The 17408-nt window shown below is 60.9% G+C and overlaps 1 protein-coding gene across 7 annotated transcripts; it reads right to left on the bottom strand.

The window, feature by feature from the left end:
* On the bottom strand, nt 1-15991 carry Fam73b (family with sequence similarity 73, member B). Of its 7 annotated transcripts, none has more exons than XM_005413603.2 (18): nt 15592-15991; nt 15012-15117; nt 13325-13563; nt 12410-12620; nt 10508-10620; nt 9894-10011; nt 9575-9711; nt 8353-8436; nt 7726-7843; nt 6875-6975; nt 6320-6435; nt 5613-5685; nt 5410-5496; nt 3264-3362; nt 3001-3135; nt 2105-2158; nt 1534-1650; nt 1-1401 (listed from the first exon to the last, which is right to left on the bottom strand). In XM_005413603.2, exons 3-18 carry the CDS (start codon nt 13418-13420, stop codon nt 1195-1197), a joined length of 1866 nt encoding a protein of 621 aa, XP_005413660.1. In that variant the 5' UTR covers nt 13421-13563; nt 15012-15117; nt 15592-15991; the 3' UTR covers nt 1-1194. The 7 variants fall into 7 exon arrangements, with proteins under 7 accessions (XP_005413660.1, XP_005413661.1, XP_005413662.1 ...); XM_005413604.2 differs by having other exon boundaries at nt 15773-15991; XM_005413605.2 differs by lacking the exon at nt 15012-15117.
* Between the last annotated feature and the right edge of the window lie 1417 nt (nt 15992-17408).

Genomic DNA, 17408 nt, shown 5'->3' with positions numbered 1-17408 from the left:
CTGGGTCCAGTCTTTTATTTGACTCAGGTTGATGCTGGCGCTCTGCGAACGGGTGCACGCCGTGAGTGCAAGTGCCAGCGCGCAGATGTGTGGACAAAGACGAACAAAAACGCCGCTTCTGGTGACCGGGGCAACCAGGCGGGCCACATTCACAGCGCTAAGTGCAAATGAGCGGAATGTGGGTGCAGCTGGGGCGGAGGGGCCCGGCTCGCGCCCCCGGTCCTCGGGGTGGGGCCCGGCTCCTTCCAGTGCCCTCTCAGTGTGCGTCTCCCACACGGTCTCGGAAGGGGCAGAAGCTCCGAATAAAGTGTTAAGGCAATAAATAAAACTTGCAGAGAGCACTGCAGAGTCCCCGCAGCCACGCTGCCCTGTGCCGCCCGCCCTCGCGGCTGGCCAGCAGGCGGCCCAGCCCCGTGCCCCTGCGCCTCCCCCAGCAGGTGTGCGCATCACTTGAAGGCCAAGCCCTGGGCAGTTTCTGGTCCTGACGAGGGGAGCTGGTCCATCTGTGAACATCCCGACCCCCCGCCGTGGCCCCTGGGACCCTCTCTCCAGGGCAGCTGATGGCAGCACAGGTGACGGCCCAGGACCCTGGTCCCAGCCCCCAGCTCCGAGCTCCGCACCGCGCAGGGACTCCCAGGTTCACAGGAGGGGTGGTGGAGGGGACCCGGCAGTACCCGCTTGGTAGCGGCACTGGCGGGGCGGGGAAGGAGGGCAGCGTACTGGGGTGGTGCTGGGGGCGCAGAGCCACCTCTGCCGCGCCCCAGAGGGCCCGGTGGCCCCCTGCCCTGTCCCCCACCCCTGTGGTCATCTGCAGACTGGGGAGGTGGCCAGGGTGGGGTGCGCAGACATCCGCGCTGAGACGCACAGCTGCGAGGCGCTCAGGCTCCGGACGCCGTGACCTCCGCCTCACCAGAGCCCTGCCGCCTGCTCCTCACCGCCACCCTCCCCACGCCCTGGCTCTTCGGGTCCCGGCGGTCCTCAGTGCCCTTCCTCACGACCCTGCTCTCCTGCTGTCCCCAGGGTCCACCTAGGGCCCCAGCCCTGGGCTCCACCCTCTCTGGGGAATGCTGCCCTCTGAGCTGTGGCGGGCCCGTCAGCGGGGTGGGCGAGCTTGGGCGCCACCCAAAGGGGGCACGGCTCCTCTGCCGTCACCAGTGCAGGCGGGACCCAGGCAGCCGGGGTCCCCTCCAGCAGCTACTGGAGCCCCCCGGGGGGCCCGTTCCCTCGGGGCAGTGCCCCGTTCAGGCTGACGCTGCTGGCCGCTGGCGCCCCCAGGTAGCCCAGCAGGATCTCGCTGCGGCGCCGGGACAGCTGCAGGATGTCGTCGGCCAGCGCGGGCACCGAGGTGTAGCGCACGTTGTCCAGGTCAAACATGTCCCGCAGGTACTGCAGGATCTGGTGCTGGGGACACAGGGCGGGCAGGCGCCTGGGTCGCCAAATGACATCCCGCCAAGCCCACGCAGTCCCCTTCTCCACCCTGGGGACCCCTGTGCTGGCTCCTGGGCAGGGACAGGAGCACTGCACCCCACCTACCTTGAAGAAAGCACAGACTTCTGCGAGCTGGGGCTTGGGGCCGAGGAAGCCAAAGGCCAGGACAGGGCTAACGTGCTCCGATACGGAGTAGAAGTGGGAGATGAAGCCGTCAGGCACCTGCAGCGGAGGCAGGTTCAGGAACGGGGCTAGGGGTGGAAGGGGGACCCCGGCACACAGTGCGGGCCTTTGCAGCCCTGCTTTCCACATCTGCAGAAGGGGCACCGGGGGCCGCTGGGAGTGTGCCCAGGCTGGAGCCTGGTGGGTGTGGCAAGGGGCACTGGCAGCTGGCATTTGACAGCAGAGCCATAGGTGGAGAGGGCAGTGGGTGCCCACCGCCCACACTCCCAGGATGCCCCTGCCCTCTGCGGGGTGCCTCGTTGGGTCCTCATGGCACCCTCCATGCCTGGCCTTGGGGAGGAGATGAAGGGGACACGTGACCTCTGGGAGTACTGGCCACTGGAGGGAGGATTGATGGTGGGGAGCAGCGTGCGGAGCGCTAAAGGCCAGAAGTGGGGCTGGGCAGGGTTCTGGGCCCCTCCCCGCCAGTCCTCTAGGCCCGGGGGTCACTCACCATCAGGAGCCGCCTCTTGGCTTTCAGGACTGACCAGCACGCAGTGGCCAAGGCCTAAAGCAGAGGGAGCGCAGCCGTGTGAGAACAGTCGCGACTGCCAGCCCCGACGGCGCCACCCAAGCAGGAGGAAGCCCGGCCGAGGCTGGGGCTGAGCTGCGCCTCCACCTGGATCCGCACTCAAGCCTGCCTGCCGCGGCCCGATTCACCCTGAGCTCGCGTCCTCAGCTACCCATGCTAGGGGCTGCGGGAGCAGGCCAGCCGAGTGCGCGAGCACAGCTGCCCTGGAGTCACAGGTGCCCCCGTGGGCTTCTCCCGACCCAGCTCCCCTCTTCTTGTCTAGGAGGTCATTTTCATTTTTCCTTTTTTTTTTTTTGGTTGAGACAAGGTCTCACAACACAGTGCAGGCTGGCCTTGAACTTGTGGCGATCCTGCCTCAGCCTCCCTAGTGCTGGATCACAGGGACCCACCTCCCTGGTGGTGCACCACCACCGCCAGCTCCTTTTTCCTGGTTCTAATTTAACAGCTGCAGTGAACAACCAGTAGGATCAAAGCCAGCTCAGAAGGGGGCTGGGGATTTAGCTCAGCGGCAAAAGTGCTTGCCTGGCAAGTGCAAGGTCGTGAGTTCGGTTCCCGGTACCGGAGAAAAACCAAAAAAAAAAAAAAAACAAAAAAAAAAAAACAAAAAATAAAAAAAAATTTAAAAAAGCCAGCTCAGAAGGAGCAGCAGCGACCGAGAGAACCCAGAGGGCGGCCGGCGCCTGCCTCGTGGGTCTGCAGGGCCCAGGGCAGCAGTGGGTGGCCGTGGAATGAGCCCAAGGGGGCGGCCCAGGAGCAGCGGGGCCGGCGAACGCCTGGGTCTGTGACAGCAGGCTGGGGGCAGGTGGCAGCCTACCTACCGTCTCCTTAAAGCTATCGGACAGCCAGCGGTTCCGCAGCACAGCGAGCACGGAGGACGGGGGCTTCTCCAGGTCCTCGAAGGCGTCCATGAGGATGAAGTCGAGCACGATGTCGAAGAAGCCCATGCACACCACCTGCAGGGCCACCGCAGAGGGGCTGGCTGGGGCCGGGCCGCGGGCGCGCTGGGGGCCGAACAGCACACCTCACACGCACGCCCTCCCCGCTCCGCTCGGAGCCCCCAGCTCAGCAGCGGGCGACTCACCCCACGGCCCTCCAGCTCCAGCCGCGTGGTGGCCCAGGTCTCGGGGCGCAGGGCGTAGCTCAGCATCTCCTCATAGCTCTCCAGGAAGCCCTTGGGGCTCTGCGGGGAGAAGCACGGCCTGTTGCGGCTGGGAGCGGCCAGGAGCCCCAGCTGCACAACCACAGGGACGGGCTGGGGTGGCTGGGGACGCGGCAGGGCTCGCTGGGAGAACAAGAGCAGGCGGGGTCCTGCCGGCCTGCATCGCGCCTCCCAGGGGAGTGGGTGTCCCGTGCTGCTGAGGCTGCCGCCGTCTTCCCAAGCCGGGCACAGCCCTCCAGCTCGGCCTGGCTGCACAGGGACAGTGCCAACGTGCAGCTCAGAGCCAGGGGGCTAAGCATACGAACCTCCAGGGCCTGCGCCACAGGGGAGAAGGCACAGCCTGCGCTCCTGAGGCAGTACCCATAATGAACTTGGCCCAGGGCACCGACGCTTTTGATACCCAACGGCTAAGACTGCTGCAGGGAAGTAATCCCAACACTTGGGAGGCTGAGGCAGGAGGATTGCCATGAGTTCGACACCAGCCTGGGCTACATAGAGAGTTCAAGGCCAGCCTGAACTGCATATGGAGACCTTGTCTCAAAACACCAACTAAACCAAACCAACAAATACAATTCGCTGCAGTGGGCCTACACTTACAGACACAGAGAGAGAGTGAATGAGCTCAGGCTACAGACCTGGCAGCAGAAACAGGAGAGTCTCAGGCAGGCAGAGGACGAGGGCAAATAAGGGCTTAAAAATCATTACCCAGCATGTGGAAAAAAAAGACCTGAAAGGCCTGTTCGAAAGCTCTACTCCTAAAAAACAACAACAACAACAAAAAACCCCTCTACTCCTGAGCAAGGGATAGTGGCTCACGCCTATAATCCCAGAACTCAGGAGGCTGAGGCAGAAGGATCACTGCCACTCCGAGGCCAGCCTGGGCGACATACTGAGGCCGTCTCAAAACAAACAAAAGGTTTGCTCCAATCCATTAAAACACACGTGACCAATAAACACGAAAAATTATTACAGCCTCAGCTGTAACCAGACAGGAGAAAGGAACAGATAAAACGATGACAAGGTTGCTATTATCCTCATGGGCCAAGATTCCGGGAAATCCCCGCTCATGCAGGGAAGACAGGGTCAAGGCCTGTCTTGAGGGGAAAATGACAAGACCTGGCACCTGTGACCCAAGACACTGCAGAGGGCTAACTGAGGAGGGTGAGCAGTGACCTGTGACGTCAAAAGCAGTCGCCACCCACAGGTGCCGTGAGGGACCTGGACAGACCACAGCCAGCCCACACAGTGGGGCCTGATGCAGTCAGCGACAGTCACCCCGTGCCTGTGCTGCGCAGCTGACCGCCTACGCTTTGGCCCAGAGGGCCAGCAGGAAGGTGCACAGGTTGGCAAATGGGACGCACTATCCAAGGTGCACAGCGCCCAGGGGGCGGCAGGAGGGCGCGGGCAGTGTGTTTCCACAGCCGCCATAGACAGGCCACCTTCTACAGCTTGTATTTTACAACTGGTGAAGTTTGTACGGCTGCACTACATTGGAATCCAACATACAACAGCAATACAGAGCTCTGCTTTTCAGAACTTGCCCAGGGAAATAAACCGCAACCTGTGAGGCGTGGTGGCGTAAGCCTGTGATCCTAGCACTGTAAGAGGCTGAGACAGGAGGACTGCAAGTTCCAGCCCAGGATGAACAACTTAGTGACTGGCAAGACCCTGTCTCAAAATAAAAAAGTCACGCGTGGTGGTGTACGCCTGTAATGCCAGCACTCCGGAGGCTGAGGCAGGAGGATCAGTTCAAGTTTGACGCCAGCCTGGCTACAAAGTGAGCTCAAGGTCAGCCTGAACTGCATAGCAAGACCTGTCTCAAAAAGACAAAAAATAAAAAAACAGGCTGGGGATGCAGCTCAGGGAGAGTGCCCCAGTACCATAAAATGAAACAAAACAACAAAACCCTAGCCCTCTCCCCGTCCCCCATGGCCACAGCATAAAGACAGAGCTCCTGTGCTTGATTTTAATTTTTTTTTCCTCAAAACAACAACAAAAACCAGGAATGGGTTACGAATCTGGGGAAGGTCTGTGGGGAAGGAAAGCGGAACCCACCCCCGCCCAATACCTTCTCGGCCTTGGTCATCAGCCCCGTCACCATCTGCCGGCCGACCTCCCCGAAGAAAAGCTGGTTCCCCGGGTCCTCCAGAAGCCCCTGGAGGTGACAGAGTGGAAGCGGGTAGGGCACCAAGGGGCAGGTGACACCACGTGTAGGCAGGGCCGGCCTGACTGACCCTCCTCCTGGCTCCACCCCCAGGAAGCCACACCCACCTCGAAGGCCTGCCGGATGCAGTGAAGCTTGGCTAGGAAGTCCTGGTCACTGTAGCAGCCGAGCAGCTCGGTCCTGGAGGGAGCAGACAGCATCACCACATGGCTCAGCCGCCCTTTACCCACATCACCAGGGCTTCAACCGGAGCTTCCATCATGTTTGATTAATGGACTTGTTTTTGTCTTTCAGATGGGGTCTTGCTAAGTTACCCAGGTTTGTCTTGAACTTGAGATTCTCCTGCCTCAGCCTTCAAAGTACCGGAATTATAGGCATGCACTAGTACGCCAGGCGCCCAGTGGACCTTTAAACGTGCTTAAACCTGCAAGCCATGATCAGAAAACCAAGCCTGTGTTTCACCCTTCAGGAAAGTTCACGGAAGACGACTAAGACAGCTCCAGGGAAGCACAGGAAAGGATGCCACGGCCACCTGCTCAGGCCATGCACTACGAAGTGGCAGAACCTGGAGAGAGCTGGGTCGGTCCTCCCAGGCCTGGGTTCCGGGCCTGGCCTCGGCTGCAGAGGCCTGCACCAGGGTGTGACTGGGGACTGCGGCCACTGTGGAGCCCTGGCCAGGCCTTCTGTGGACTTGGGACCGGTGGAACTGTTACGTGATCCTCTATGTTTCTCACCGTGTTCCTGGCCCCCAGACCTGCCCGTCTTGCTTCTCGGCCCCCTGCCCGCCGCCCCACCCCGCCCCTTGCGCCCTCACCGGAGGGTCCGGCAGGGCACCTTGCCCTCCTTCGCCAGCTGCAGGGCCTCCTCGTAGGCGGCAGCGGGTCTGGACAGTGGCACCGGATAATCTCCAGCCTGCAGGGACTCGAAGAGCTGGGGAGGGCACAGAAAAAGGCAGGAGGTGAGTGGCGTCCGTGGGACGAGGACACCGGCATGGTTGCCTCAGACCCTGCCTGCCTGCTCTTCTCGCGGGGAGCCAGAGAGGACGAGGCCTGGGTTCAGGCCCAGCTCCAGCCCTCAGCCTCATTCCCTCCCAGGGCCCTGCCCCGGGCAGAGTGGGCAAGGCTGCCGTCCTCCCGTCCAGGCAGAAGACACCGCCTGACAAGCTGGCCATGCCAGGTGACTAGTGTCAGCACAGGCCTGGCGGCCTACACAGGGAGGACCTCTGGCCTCACCCCGGGGCCGCAGCCCCCGGCTCTCAGGGCTCCCTCTCCCCGGGAAGCAGCACTTGGTTTCTGCCACATTCCACCCGCACTTCCCACCAGCCGGTGCCCCACGCCAGCCATCCCCGCCCAGTCCCAACCCGGGTCACCTCGGTGGCTGAGAAGAAGGAGTCCTCGGAGGTCAGGCTGTCCTCGTCATCAGCCCGCAGGCGCAGGGAGCCCTCGGTCAGCGGCAGCATGAGCGTCCTCTCTGGAAGAGCAGCACGCAGGCTGAGCCCAGGCCCGCCCCACCCCCGCGGCCGGGCTCTGTGAGGATGCGGGGCTCCCGGCCTCGACTCCCCCTCAGCCTCATGGCTGCCAGTGCAGACGCTGAGGGTCAGGCCATGCTGCTGCCCGCGGCCCAGTGTCGGCTGAAATCAGCCTGCAGGAGCCCACAGCCCTCAAACTCCATGCTCCTGTCTTGGCCTGCTCCAGAGCAGAGAGGTCTGGACCTCTCTGGACCTTTGGGCCACGCAGGGAAGTGGGGTGGGTGGACCAGCCACCAACCACACAGGAAGCCCAGGGAGCAGTGGCCTTGGCAGGCCATGCCACAGGCAGCCACGCAGGAGGGTGTGTGACCATGGCCACCCCTCCAGGACCCCAGCGCCCCCACCAGCACCACGCAGGAGGCTGACAGGGGCCTGAGCACACCAGGAGGAGGACGCTGCTGGGGGCTGGGCACCTTGGTCCCCGCTCTGGGATGTGCTGTCCGTCTGCCTCTGTGAGGCACCTGAAGGGCTTTCCGGGGTCCCCAGGTCTGCTCTGAGCCACACCGTCCTCCCGTGCGTGGCCCACAGGAGTGTGTTCAGTGAAGGGCAACACGGGGACCCAGGCCGGCTCCAAGGGGCCTCCGCATGCCCATCCTGCTTGCCCCGCCCACGCCTCAGTGTCCACATCGTGCCACAGACACCAGGCAGTAGGAGGCCACGGCCTGGGGCAGCCCCCCGCACTGTGGGCTCACCCAGGTCGAGCAGCACGCTGTCGGCGGGGAAGGTGGACCCGAACTCCTCCTGCAGGTGGTAGGCGCGGTGCAGCAGCAGCTCCAGCTTCTCCGCAAACTCCCGCCGCTGGGACTCCGGCTGCAGGGGAAAGCGGGAGGGACAGTTCAGGCTGGGACCGTGCACGGAGGGAGGAGGCTCACCACGGGAAGCCGGGAGTGGCGACACGCGCCCAGGCGCCATCCAGACACGCCACGGGCGCAGCACATGCGGGGCCTCTGCCACTGCTGCTGAAAAGCAACGTGAACTATCGCAGCAGGATTTAGTGTGGGCCGCGCAGGGAAGTGATCAGACCCTGCACACAGATGCATAGCATTAAAATTAACTTCAAGCATTTCTCGTCCTTTTTTTTTGGCCATACTGGGGATTGAACCCACAGCCTTTGTGCTGAGCGACATCTCCAGCCTTTTTTAAAAAATTTGTTTATATTGAGAAAAGGTCTTGCTAAGTTGCCCAAGCTAGGCTGGAACTTGCAATCCTTCTGCCTCAGCCTCCCAGAGTGCTGGGATTACAGATATGCACCACCCAGCTTCCATTTGTCCTTTCCAGGAACCGCTGAACTGATTTCCACCGTGGCTGCACCATCTTACACGGCCACCAGCAGTGAGTGAGGGCTGTGGCTTCTCACGCATCACCCAGAGGTCTGTCCCTTCTGTCCTGCGGTCATGGCCATCCTGGGGGTGACACAGAAGTGTGCTTTCTTGTCTATTTTTTCCTTTTGGTTCTGAGGATGGAACCCAGGGCCTTCCACTGCTGGGCAAGTACCCTGCCCCTGAGCTCCCGCCAGCCCTGGGGTGCACACTTCCAAGCATAAAAGCTGGGGCTGGGGATTTAGCTCAGCGGCAAATTGCCTGCCTGGCAAGCGCAAGGTCGTGAGTTCGGTTCCCGGTACCGGAGAAAAAAAACAACAAAAAAAAAAAAAAAAAAAGGCATAAAAGCTTTTCGTTGCGTTTCATTCAAAACTGCCTGGGAGGACACAAAAGATTACTCCAGGAGGCTGAGGTAAATCAGAGCAACCCGCAGCATCGCCCCCTTTAGGAGCCCTTGCCATAAGCACATGCTCATAATTATAAAAAAATTTTTTGTTTTTTTGAGACAGGGTCTTACTATGCAGTTCAGGCTGGCAAAATTATAAAAATTAAACAGAGGAGCACAATGGGACACACCTATAATCCTACCACTCGGGAGGTTTAAGCAAGAGGATTCTGCGAGTTCAAGGCCAGCCGTGGCTACACGGTGAATTCAAGGTCAGCCTGGACTACACATTGAGATTTGATCTCAAGAAAAAAAGTTTACTTTTAGCTTTTTATGTTTATTTTTGTTTCTTGATATTTAAGTAATAAATGCTCACTGGAGGAAACTCAGACAGTACGCAGAAAAAAGCATATAAAGAAAAAAACAAAGGCCTTGCAGTCCAGCCACTATGGACAGAGGCCTGTTTCCTGCTGCCTCCGCCAGTGCTCACGTTTCCTTCCCAGCGCTCAGATCAGGGGCCACGTATGAGTAATCACCAAGTGCCAGGTACTGTGCTTTTGTGGCTATTTTATCTCACATGAGCACCACCCACGGGGATGGGAAAGTGTGGGCCAGGAAGGAAGCGGCCTGCTAGCGGAAGGCAGAGCCAGGCCTGGAGGTGCATGCCTTTAGTCCCAGCACTCAGGAGGCTGAGGCAGGAGGATCTGGGCTGCATAGAAAGACCCTGCCTCAAAAAGACACAGAAGACAAATGCAGGCGGATGATGCGCCTGCCCCTCTTCTGCCCACTAACTTCCCACAGGGCTGGGAGGCCGCAGAGTCCCAGCGAAGCCCCCACCTCTGACAGGGCTTCGGAGGCCGTCTCCAGGTGCCGCAAGCTGTCCCCAGGCGTGGGGGTGCTGCCGTTGTCCCCGCGCTGGCCCACGCTCAGCGCCTGCTCCCACTTCTGCAGCGCCTCCTCGAACAGCTCCATGCCTGGGCACGGGAGGGGAGAAGGAACGGTCCGGCCCCGCCGCCTCGCTGGGTGGGCACAGCGCCGTGTGGGGAGGAGGCCGCGGAGGGCCGGGGCTGGGAGGGCTGCGCGGCCGGGTCCGGCAGGGCCGGTCCATTTGCAGAGCTGTTCTGATCAGTCCCAGACAGGGCAGTGCCCACCGCACCTTGCACGTAGAGGCTCTCGGCACTGCCGTCGGTGGCGGGCACGGACTCCTCCATCCCTGGGGCTCCCCACGGTCCGGAGCCTGCGGCCATGGGGCTGGACGAGTTCACCGCCATCATCTGGGGGCCAAGTGCGAGGACAAGGAGTGAGGCGTCTCGGCCTCCGTGCCAGACCCTGTGCCACAGCCGGAGCCATTGGGGAGCCCGCAGCGCCCCGCCCTGCCGAAGGCCTGCATCCACGGACGGGGGAGGAGACACGGAGGCCGGCCCGCCCCTGGGGTGGCAGCCTCCAGTGACACCCGCCCCTGTCCTGGTTGGCATCGCTGCCCCTGCTCTGCTGGTCAGACCGGGGTGACAGAGCGCCCACAGGCACCAGGCCTGTCACCCACGCACCTGGCCGCCACCCTTGGCAAGAGGGCGAACCCTCTCGGCTTATTTCTGTGACCCCATGGCAGTGCCAGCATGGGGATGGGCACGGAGCCTACTCGTAAGAGCAAGGAACCCTGGCCTCACTCCAAAAGAGAAGCGGCTCCCTCCGTCCTGCTCATCTAGACCCACAGCACCCCGAAGCGGCCCGTGCATGCCGCTGCCCGCCCCCAGCCTTCCCGCGGCTCACCGAGGCCAGGCTGTGTGAGGAGCCCGAGCGCTTGCTGGGCTCGATGGAGGAAATGCCGCTGAGGGTGTCATTGCTCTTGCTGCTGGGGCTCTGCACCCTCCGGCTGGAGTAGCCTGTAGGGAAGGAGGTCGGTCACCCCGCTGTCCCCGCGCATCTGGGGACACGTGCTGCCCTCCTATGTCAGGCACCGCCAGGCCCTGAGCCCACGCACAGGCGGAGGAACACGGCCCCTCCCGCTGTCCCACTCACTGCCACTGCTGTCACCCAGAACAGGGCCCGGCCCAGAGGAGGGGCCCAGACCGGCTGGGGAGCGCTGGGAAGGTGCAGCCGCCTCCCCGCTGCCTCCTTATTCAGTTTCCCTGTGCTGTTTTTTTCTTCTTTTTGGCGCAGGGAATCGAACTCGGGACCTTGCGCTTGCCAAGTAGGCACTTGTATCCCTGCACTGTTGAGGGACTGATTGAGATGGCTCCTCTTTCCAATAGGGATTGAGACAACTTTTTAAAAATATAAAACAGGGAAGCTGAAGCAGGAGGATCTTTAATTAGAGCCTGGCCTAAGCAATTTAGAAACTTTGAGAGAGCCTGTGTCAAATAAATAAAAGACAGGCTTTGGGGCTGGGGATTTAGTTCAGCGGCAAAGCGCCTGCCTGGCAAGCGCAAGGTCGTGGGTTCGGTTCCCGGTACCGGAGAAAAACCAAAAAAAAAAAAGACAGGCTTGGCAGCTGGGCATAAACCTATAATTCTAGCACTTGGGAGGCTGAGGCAGGATTGCCTTGAGTTTGAGCCCAACTGGACTACATAGTGAGATCCTCTCTCAAAAGACCAAGACCTTTCTCAGCAGAGAAAAGTGGGGACTAAGGTGTGGCTCGGGCAGAGCTAGGCTTGGCATCACAAGGCCCTGGTAGAGGAGACGGTAACAGAGGTGAAACGAGAGACAGCACAGTGGCACAGCGCGTGCAGGCCCAAGGCCAGGGCAGGCTTGGCTTCAGGCTGCCTGGGGCCGCTGCACGGGTGCAGAGGAGGCCACCTTCAGGAAAAAGACTTCTTTCTCCAATTGTGGAGATAAAGCTTCCTTTTCTGATGACAGCTCAGAAGTAAAACTCACTTTCCCAGGGGACTTGCTTCCATTTTGTTTCAGTTTTTGTTTGTTTTTTTTGAGACAGGGTCTCACTGCATAGCCCAGGCCGGCCTCCAACTCACAATGATCCCCCTGCCTCAGCCTCCCAAGCACTGGGAGGACAGGTGTGTGTCACCACACCAGGCTAAGGCTTGTTTCTTAAAACAGGTTTCTCCTGAGATGAGCGTCTAGAGCTCCCCGCCTGGGCAGTGATGTTCGGTTTTCAGGTGTAGCTGACGGCAGGCGCACAGATCTAAAACCGCAGCACCAGCCACAAGGCAGGAGAGCACCGCCGGGGCTGGGAGCAGAGACGGGGTGAGGACAAAGGGACAAGAGGAGACTGGGGGACACAACAGGACCTGAGATGTGACTATGTATGTGTCAAAGCCCAGAAATGAGCCAGACCATGGTGCACACCTGTTACCCCAGCACTCTAGGAGGCTGAGGCAGGAGGATTGCAAATGGAAGCCCAACCTGGCCAAGTCAGGGAGACCCTCAGTGCGAAGGCCCTGTGTTCCATCCCAAGGACTAGAAAAAAAGAAGAAAAAATCTTGCCCTGGAACTACCCTCCAGCCCCTCAGCACCACATGTTCTCCAAGGGTCCTGGGATCTGGGCCCCTGCAGAACCAGTGCCACCGATCGGACCATGCACGTGACACCCCCCTCTGCTGCAATGACTGGAGGAAGGGGGCCCCTGTCGCCCTGCCTCACACAGACGGGAGCTGGCTGTGACACGGAAGGCACCTGAGACCCTGCAGCCCACAGCAGCCCGGCCGCGACGCCTACCTTTCTTCATCGATGGCACCTTCCGGGCCATGAGGAAGGGCAGGGGCACCGTGCCCAGCTGCTCGCCTCCCACCTCGGGCCCTGCTTGCTTCCTCCTCCGTCGGCGCCTCTTCAGCTGGTGGGCAGCCAGGGCCAAGGCCACAGTGCCCAGGGCCGTGGCAAAGAGGACTTTCCGCAGGCCTGGGGTCAGGCGTAGCTGAGAGAATGCAGACTGTGGGGGAGAGGCGGCCGGGTTACGCCATCCCGGCAGGGCTGTCACAGGAGCACTGGATGAGCAGAGGAGGCAGCCACCCCCAGACGGGACCTGCCCCGCCTCTCTGCAACGTGCTGGGAAAGGCGGTCTGGGGGCCAGCAGGCATCCTGGACGCCCTCAGCCCGGGTGATCACAGCTGCTGTGCCAGGCTCCGTACCAGGACCTGGCCTGGATACCTGCTGGGGCCCCGGCACTTTTCAGATGAGGAAACTGAGATCGTAACACAGGCTCAGGGGGACAGAGATGCAGATGGAGAATTTGAATCCAGTGACACTGAGTCCACTAGGCCACTCGGTCTGATGCGCCCCACTGCCCCAACCTTGCCCACTGCCCTAGGAGCCCTGGGGTGGAAACTTCGCCCCAGACAGAGGTGTAGGAAGTGTGGGAGCCTGGTGAGGCCCAAACCCCCAGGGCTGTCAGGGACGGCAACACTGATCCCTCCTCTAGATAGAGAAGCTGGAGTCGGGACTGTACGGAACCTCGGGGTGAAGGCCAGGACCTAACCCAGGCCTCTTCCTCTGCTTAGAGAACACACCAGATGCTTGGGACAGCAGGGACGGAGGCCCCGCTCTCCCAGCTGCGGGGGACCCCAGGCTGAGCAGCTCAGGGTTTCACGAGGCGCCCTGGGAAAGGACAGGACTCCAACCTGGCCCGGTCCTCACCTGTCCGAAGGTGGTGTACAGGAACACCGGGATCTCGGCCACCGTCATGGCCAGCGCCTGGATCATGGACACACCCTCGGTGCGCCGGAACGCCATGGCAGGGCAGGCTCCCGGGCTGGAGCCTGCAGGGCCAGGGGCTTCCACGCAGGACGTCTTCAGCTGGCGGCTGCCTGAGTCCTGGGCACCGTCCGCACCCGGGCAGGACACGGACACACATACCAGAGGGTCCTTCCACAGGGCTGAGGAACAGACACCAAGGCAGACGTGAGAAAGTGCACACATGGGTCAAAGTGCTCGGTTATGATTCACAGGCCCTCCAACCCCCTGAAACATGTGAGTACAAACACACACCCATGCGAAAGCAAAGGAAATCCACGGGCACGAACAGACGCACACAGGGTGCTTGTGGGGCCCGGGACAGAGCAAAGGCAACACCTGGACACTGGCCTGGAATGAGGCCCCAGCCCTGAGCACCTGCCAGCGGGCAGCCACCCAGATGCCCACAGACCCTGTGCCCATCTTGAGCCCCAAGACAAGAAGACAGCAGCCCTGCCACGCTGACGTGAGGGGCCCAGGGCCTGTGCTCTGCATGCATCACAGTGATGGGCATTCTGCCCCTTTCTCAGCCTCTTTAAACCCACAGGTCAGGTGCTAAACAAAACAGGCAAGCTCCAGACTAGAAACTGTGACATCTTTTTCTATGGACCACACAAGGAACAGAGGGCTCCAGCCCCACAGGGCAGCCACAACCCGGGCACTGTGTGTTTGCACTGAGTTCTTTCACCAAGTCATCACAACCCTGTGACACGGGCCACCTACCCCGCCCCACCTCCAGGGAGGAAACTGAGTCTCAGGGAGCTAAGTCGAGTCCAAAGTCACGAGATGTGGCCAGGGTGGGTCACGGTCTCTCAAGGTCTCTGGATGCAGCCAGGGTGGGTCAAAGTCTCTCTTGGACTCTCGATGCAAACCCTCTGGCTAAATCTGACATGCAGCAGGAAGTGCAAAGCCAGCAGAACCACCAAGGACAAGAGCAGCTGTTGGCGGACCTCCTAAGAAGCCCCCAGGCTGCCCCACCCCAAGGCTGGGCCTGATCACACAGAGCGGGGACCCGAGATGCTGCAGGGTGCTACCCAACACCACCATCCAGTCCCAGGGTGCCCTCAAGGTCTCCAGGGACCGCAAGGGAGGAACACACAAGCCAGGGAGACCCGGTCTCCTGGGAAGGTGGCCAAGCCACTGGCCAGCACAGAGACAGCTTACCCCATGAGTGGGAAGGGTGGCCGGGCGCTAGGGCAGGATGGAGGGATGGGTACGTGCTAGGGCAAACCCTGCCATGCTGTCAGCCCTCCAGGCTGCAAGTATTGAGCTGTGGCCCTGTGATCTCCAGTGTCAGCACACTGTAAGCCCCTCCTCCACCACCCAGTCTGGCCCGCCTCTGGGGGAGACAAGACCGTCCCAGGCCAAGCTCGGCTCTCTCCCAGGCCAGGGTTGAAACAGGCTCTCCTCGGAGGGCTGTGAGTTCGTCACTCACAGACCCCTTGAGAACGGGGAAACTGAGGCTCTCTCTAGAGGACAGCAAGCTCACCAAGGTCGCTCAAGTGCCCCCGCGTAGGGGACTGAGGACCCCAAGGCTGCAGGGTGCTTCCCAGCCACTGCCCACAAGACCCACTCGTCCAGCGCACCACACCTGAAAGGTGTCACAGGTCGGCACGGTCACACAGACGAGGCCGGGCACGCTCTCCGGGAGCCCAAGATCCGGACAGGTGCTGGCGGGGACTGAGTCCAGGTACCCTCTGCAGGGAAGGAAACCACGCGGGTTCCCCAAGCCCACTTCACTGCCGGGGGGGAGGGTCCAATTCCCGCCCACCTACGCCTTGTCCGCTCCCTTGGCACAACCCAGGGCCCGGAGCAGCGAGGCTGGGCAGAAAACCTCTCTCCCCGCGCGAGAATCCCACGGCGATGCCCGCCCGGGAGGGCACCTCAGAAGCCCCGCAGAGCCTGGGCCACCCGGACGGCCGCCCCCGCGAGCTCCACAGCCTTGGGCGGGCATCCCCTCAGCTACCTCCAGTCCCTCTCCACCGCCAGCCCGGGCGCCGCCTCCCGCCGCCCGGCCCTGGACTACCCCCACGCCGCGGGTCTGGGGTCGCGCAGCCCCGCCTCTTCTATGTCCCCGCGTGTCTCGCAGCCGCCCCCGCGCAGCGTCCTGTTCCCCTCGGCCCCCGCCGCCCCCGGCAACGTCCCAATCGCCAGGCGAGTGCCCATCATACCCGGTACCGTGCGCGGCGCGGCTCGGCCCCGTCCTCTCGGGCCCCGGCCCCCGGGATGCCCTTCAGGTAGACCCGGTGCCCTGCCGCGCTGCCCGGCGGGGTGTCCGCTGCTTCTAGCCGGGGCACCTTCCCCGGGCGCCTGAGCCCCGATCACTGCGCTCGCTCCGTGCCCTGCACAGACCTGGCCCCGGCCGCCGCGGGCCTCAGTCCCGGGCCCCGCCTCGCCGCCCGGTGGACTCAGCCGGCCGCCGCTCACTCGCCCGCCAGCCCATCGCAGCGGAAGGGCAGCGTCTCCTTCCCCGGCGGTAGCGCAACCAAACCCATGCCGCCGGAGGGCGTGGCACCGCGCGGCCCGGTCCAGCGCTGGCCAATGAACATCGCCAAACTAATCCCCGCCTCTGAGGCTCTTGGCCAATGGGGTGTGTCACATGACCCCTATTGGTCCCGCCTCTCCCGCCCTCTAGCCCGCCCCCTAAGTGCGGTTGAGGTGCGGAAGTGTTCTCTTCTCTCCTACGATTGGCTATCAGGATTAGATTGACGTCGGCGGCTGGGGGGGCGGAGCCACACTAAAAGGGATGAAGCACGACAGTCAAGCCTCGAACGAGCTCTCTGGACCTCTGATCGCTAACTATCCTACTCTACCGTGGCTACTTTGCACTTGGACAAGTCCATCCCGTTCTTCAAGTGCCCATTTTCAAATATCACCGCCCTGTAAATGGATGTCTGTTTGTTAATATGTTTTCCTTCATTTTTAAAATAAGTTTAAAAATAAAAAAATAATATCACCGCCCCTGAGCACTCTGGAAGCTGAGGCAGGAGGATCACTGCAAGTTCAAGGCCAGCCAGAACTACATAGTGAGATCCTGCCTCAACAAAACAAAACAGGGGGCTGGGGATTTAGCTCAGCGGCAAAGTGCCTGCCTGGCAAGCGCAAGGTTGTGAGTTCGATTCTTGGTGTCAGAAGAAAAACAAAAACAAAAAAACCCCACAAAACAGTGCCTGATACATAACAGGTGCTCTACGTGAGTTACTAATTCTTCTTTTATATACCCCCCCACACCCGTACAGGAAATCGAACTCAGGACCTCGCGCTTGCCAGACAGGAGCTGTGCCGCTGAGCTAAATCCGCAGCCCCTGATTCTTCTTTTTTAATCAATGGGAGTTACTGAATGAATGAACGATTAACTGTTTTTTGGTGCTGGGATTCTGCCCAGGGCCACAAGCTTGCTGGTGCACAGAGCAGTCTACACACTGCAGTACTGGTGCTTGGTGGCTATGGGAGTCAGGTACTGGCTAAGGGAACGCTGGCCTGTGGTCAGCAGCAGGCAGTGGCAGTATCAACCAGCAATGCCGACAGTTCTTTTAATTTAAATGTGTATTTGCTATCAGTCCATGTTTGCAGGACACAGTGTGCATATTCCTCGCAGGAAGTCGGTGAATGTACTATTTTTTTTTCATCCCCTTTCCCCTGTTCCCCAAATACAGACAATTAGAAACCCATGGTCCTTCCCACGCCCATCTAACATGGCCCATAAAGGTCCTTCCCACTATGCTTCTTAACAGCTTAGCATCTGGCATCTCCACATCTTCTCAGAGAAGAAGCAACAGCAGCACAGAGAGGTCAAATCCTTTGCTTGAGGCCACACAACCAGGACATCACTGACGCAGGATTTGAACTTGAATTCTGGGGTGCAGCTTAGTGGTAGAGTTTTTGCCTGGCCTGCAGCAGGCCTTGGGTCCATCCCCTGTACTGTAAAAGAGAGAGGAGAGAGACGGGGAGACTGCTGCGGTAGCTACTCCTGGTTTTGGGTTTGTTT

This window comes from Chinchilla lanigera, unplaced genomic scaffold (assembly GCF_000276665.1).
Source record: "Chinchilla lanigera isolate Chin_1 unplaced genomic scaffold, ChiLan1.0 scaffold00169, whole genome shotgun sequence".
In the NCBI taxonomy this organism is placed as follows: Eukaryota; Metazoa; Chordata; class Mammalia; order Rodentia; family Chinchillidae; genus Chinchilla; species Chinchilla lanigera.
The sequence above is the reverse complement of the archived record's forward strand: the minus strand, read 5'-3'. Positions and strand labels throughout refer to the sequence as shown.

Bases quoted from the DNA above. Each gene is read 5' to 3' on its own strand.
- Fam73b (XM_005413603.2), bottom strand. From the start codon at position 13,420: ATGGCGTTCCGGCGCACCGAGGGTGTGTCCATGATCCAGGCGCTGGCC. The intron at 6,976-7,725 runs GTGAGCCCACAG...CTGCTCTTCCAG, and splicing joins CAGCGTGCTGCTCGACCTGG to AGAGGACGCTCATGCTGCCG. The intron at 3,136-3,263 runs GTGAGTCGCCCG...GTGGCCCTGCAG, and splicing joins TGGAGCTGGAGGGCCGTGGG to GTGGTGTGCATGGGCTTCTT.